Raw genomic sequence first — 3,743 nt, 5'->3', positions numbered from 1 at the left:
CTTGTACAATGATTCTATTTCATTTTCTTGGACACCTATTCTTGAAATTACAAGAAAATTTCAGTATAACTATTACTACTCTTTCCAAATTACCAGAAGACAATTTCCACTTACATTGGCTTCTGCAAAAACTATTCATAAAGCCCAAGGTTGTACACTTTCAAGTGCTGTTATTCATTTAGGCCCCCCAAAAATAGAACACATGTACTATGTAGGCTTAAGTAGAGTACAGAATCTGTCCTCCCTATACTTACTTGATTTTTCCGAAGGAAACATCAAAGTCTCTAGCGCAGTTGAAGAGGAAATGTGCAGACTGCGAAATCATGCACAACTAAATTTTTCAATCCCTTTGCTGTGTGAAATGAGAGGTTTTAAGATTGTATATCACAATACACGGTCCTTACACAAGCACTTTGTTGATCTTAAAAGTGATTTCATTTTAAAAGATGCAGATATATTGGGATTGTCTGAAACACGTTTAAAGAAATGTGAAAGTTCAGCATCATATAAAATCTCTGGTTATGAATTGTTTCGATGTGATGGTAAAGGCTGTAATGCTGAAGAAAGACCATATCATGGAATAGCCGTTTACCACAAACCTACAATGTCTTTGGAAAGTCTGTCAAATTTTGGAGTAGAAGTAGTCTGTGGGAATATTGTTTACAATGATAATCCTATATGTTTGTGTTTCCTTTACTGTCCTCCAAAAAATTCAACCCTGCAGACATTTAAAAAAATCTTTGAAGAATTGTTTCATAAGTGGGGGAATTTTGAAGGTTCTATAATTATCATGGGGGATTTCAATAGAAATCTGAATAATGATAAATCATTTGTAGATTATTTAACTCAAAAGTATTCATTGAGACAGCTTGTACAGGAAAACACTACAGACTATGGTACTTTACTGGACCAAATTTATACTAACATTAACCCTGAGTATATATCTGACGTAGGCACTTTGGAATCATATTACTCGGACCATAAGCCCATTTATATAAATCTTTCACATTGATCTTATTTAATGATTAATCCCATTAATAAAAAATTTTCAATTGCATTTTACTAAATGGTACAGAGGTTGATTATTTTTTTCTAAAGAAAATTAAGTTTCAATTAGTTTAAATGATCAAATTGGTGCATGCACTCAAAAACAATTTTTTTATTGATTTCAGATGCCAACATTACAAGCGTTATTTAAAATGAAGCGTGAAGGTCCATATGTGCCACCAATAAGTGTGAAGATTTGTGCCATTTCACGACAAAAGGAATATGTTAATGCAGATGGAGAAGAAAAGAAATATTTGATTCTAGGAATTGCAGATACTACCATGGCTGCGAAATGTACACTGTATGATTTAACAAAAGTGAAAGATTTAGAACAAGGAAAATCTGCCATGCTATTTAACACAATTATTAAGGCTGACAACTCCATTACAATAACATCCAAATCCAGAGTGTCCAGAATTGGACCCATAACAGTTCCATCAGAAATTGAAAATGCTGCACAAGTTATGGCTAACCCTCCAGCCTCTGCAGAGGTTACTCTGAAAGAGATAGACAAGTCACCAGTTAAGTCGATGCTGTCTGTCCGTGGACAAGTTGTTGCTGTAAGTATAATAGTTAACTAGATAGCATGACCGCTGTGTAACATAATTGAACATCCATGCTTAATGTAAATGATTGCATTTTACAATAGCAATTAGCATTTTTTTAAAACCTCATTTAAACACTGCCTTAGTAGCTGTATATGTTTTGTAGGAAGAAATCGCAAGAACTGTATCAGTTAGAGGAAGAGATGTTAAAGTCAAATCTATAACCTTAAAGGATGGGACGGGCAAGTGCAAAGTGTCACTTTGGAGAGAGTTTGCCGAAAAAGAAGTGGGTATAGGCCAACACTTGAAAATCACTGATGTTGTTGTACAGACGTACAACAACGAGAAGTCTGTCTCAACAACTGGAAGGACAGAAGTTGAGGTATAATAACATCACTTTTTTTTTCTTTTTTTTTTAAAAATGTTTTCATATGTATTTAAAAAAATCATGCATGTGTTTGGGAAGAACTTGTTCTAATATTTTCTTTATTTGTCAGACCGTGGAGGCTCCGAGTCAGCTAAAGCTCACAGAAAACATCATGGCTTTTAACATGGAGGAAAACAGCCTCAGTCTTATCATTGACGATGGGGAAGCCTATCCAGCTTACAGAATTTCCTTGAACAAGATCGCCACATTCCTTAATTGTGAAGAAAACGAAATTGAAGAGGCCTTGATAAATAAACTACCAATGAAGGCATCCATAACAGTCCAACATGACGAAGTTACACAGATTTCTCTTTAAACTCCTAGTCTTTTGGCTAAGATCCCAAACGTACAATGAGTTTAGGCATTATATAAGCTCTGGATGATTCAATCAGGCCTTAAATTGTGTTCATTGGATTTTTGAATTTTGCAATTTTTCTTTTAAGAAATTCAGAAGTGTTTCTGAAATATTGCTTTTTTTCAAGCATTTTAATTTACATCAGTCTTTTAGTTAATGTGACAAGTATGCAACATAATCTGACTTTAAAGTTTGATTAAAAGGAATATCCTTTTAGCTCTTCTCTATGAATGCTTTTCTTTTTGAATTAAGATGCAAGGCAGCTGAAAGCCAAGTAACAAGTTTACCTCTCTTTTGTGCCCAAGGCAAAAGTTGAAAACATTTCATTTTGCATGTAATGTAGCTGTAAGATTTTAGTGTTAGTTTTCCTGTCAAGTTTCACTATTAACTTGTAATTTTGAGCAATATGTTTTCTTGCACAGTAATCTCTCTTACCATAAAGTGTTTTATATGTAAAATTTTCACTTCCAGCTTTTGCACGGATGTGTGTATTTGAGTTTTTTTATTTTGATCGTACTGAAAAGAGTTTTGTCATGTCTTTTCTACTTTAAAAAACTTGTGAGAAATCAAGTGATGTTTGATATACACAATTGACAAACGATTTCAACGTTGAGTAATTGTAGAACTAATTATTTGGAGCAGATGCTATCTTTATTCTTTTCGAGCAAGTTGATGCATGCTTATGCTGTTTCTTTTTAGACTAAGTGAAAAAAATCTATATTTGATTTTAAAGACTTTGACATGAAACAGGGTTTTTTTTTAAATAAACAATGAATTCTCCTGCAATGTAAGCTAGTCAAGAAAGAATTTCTCATGAAATCTAGTCATAACCATGTAATTTTTCTTTTTTAAGTGTAGTTGTTTTGAGTATTGTAGCAGATTTCATTATTCCATTGTTCTGATTGAAGTAGGGAATATAGTATAAGTGGACTGTCTCTTATAGCACCATTGATTATCGACTTAGCATGCATAACTTCCTACTTTGTCCATTCGCCACTGATTGGATTATTAGACAATATGCATGCTGTTTATAAGTCAATTTTTATTTAATGGCTTATATGAAAATGGTGAAACGTTTCATAACTGACAGATTATACTGTATTTCTTGCATTTTATGAATAAAACTGTTCATATCTCTTACTGGTTTCCATTCATTTAATTGAATATGGTTGACAAAGGGGCAATTTTTTTCCCAACTGTGAATGAAATGACTGGTTCTGTTAAGGAATTGCAGAAAAAAGATTGATTAGTATTGAAAACTGATAGTTGAAAAGAGGATAGTCAAACAATATTTATTTTTTTCAAGAAAGGGTCACTAACAGGTAATTTTGAAAACACGTCCAGTGTATTGAAATTAATGCTAAATTGA

General features: G+C 32.9%; 1 protein-coding gene across 1 annotated transcript in view; it reads left to right on the top strand.

The window, feature by feature from the left end:
• Window positions 1-3,514, top strand: part of LOC128160477 (uncharacterized) — an 11,292-nt gene extending 7,778 nt beyond the window's left edge. The window contains exons 2-4 of the mRNA XM_052823808.1: window positions 1,173-1,607; window positions 1,759-1,974; window positions 2,090-3,514. Coding sequence (XP_052679768.1) covers window positions 1,173-1,607; window positions 1,759-1,974; window positions 2,090-2,335 — 897 coding nt within the window. The 3' untranslated portion in view covers window positions 2,336-3,514. The remainder of the gene's footprint in view (window positions 1-1,172; window positions 1,608-1,758; window positions 1,975-2,089) is intronic.
• The last annotated feature ends 229 nt before the right edge of the window (window positions 3,515-3,743 follow it).

This window comes from Crassostrea angulata, chromosome 8 (assembly GCF_025612915.1).
Source record: "Crassostrea angulata isolate pt1a10 chromosome 8, ASM2561291v2, whole genome shotgun sequence".
Taxonomy (NCBI): Eukaryota; Metazoa; Mollusca; class Bivalvia; order Ostreida; family Ostreidae; genus Magallana; species Magallana angulata.
This window is presented reverse-complemented; position numbering and strand designations above follow the sequence as displayed.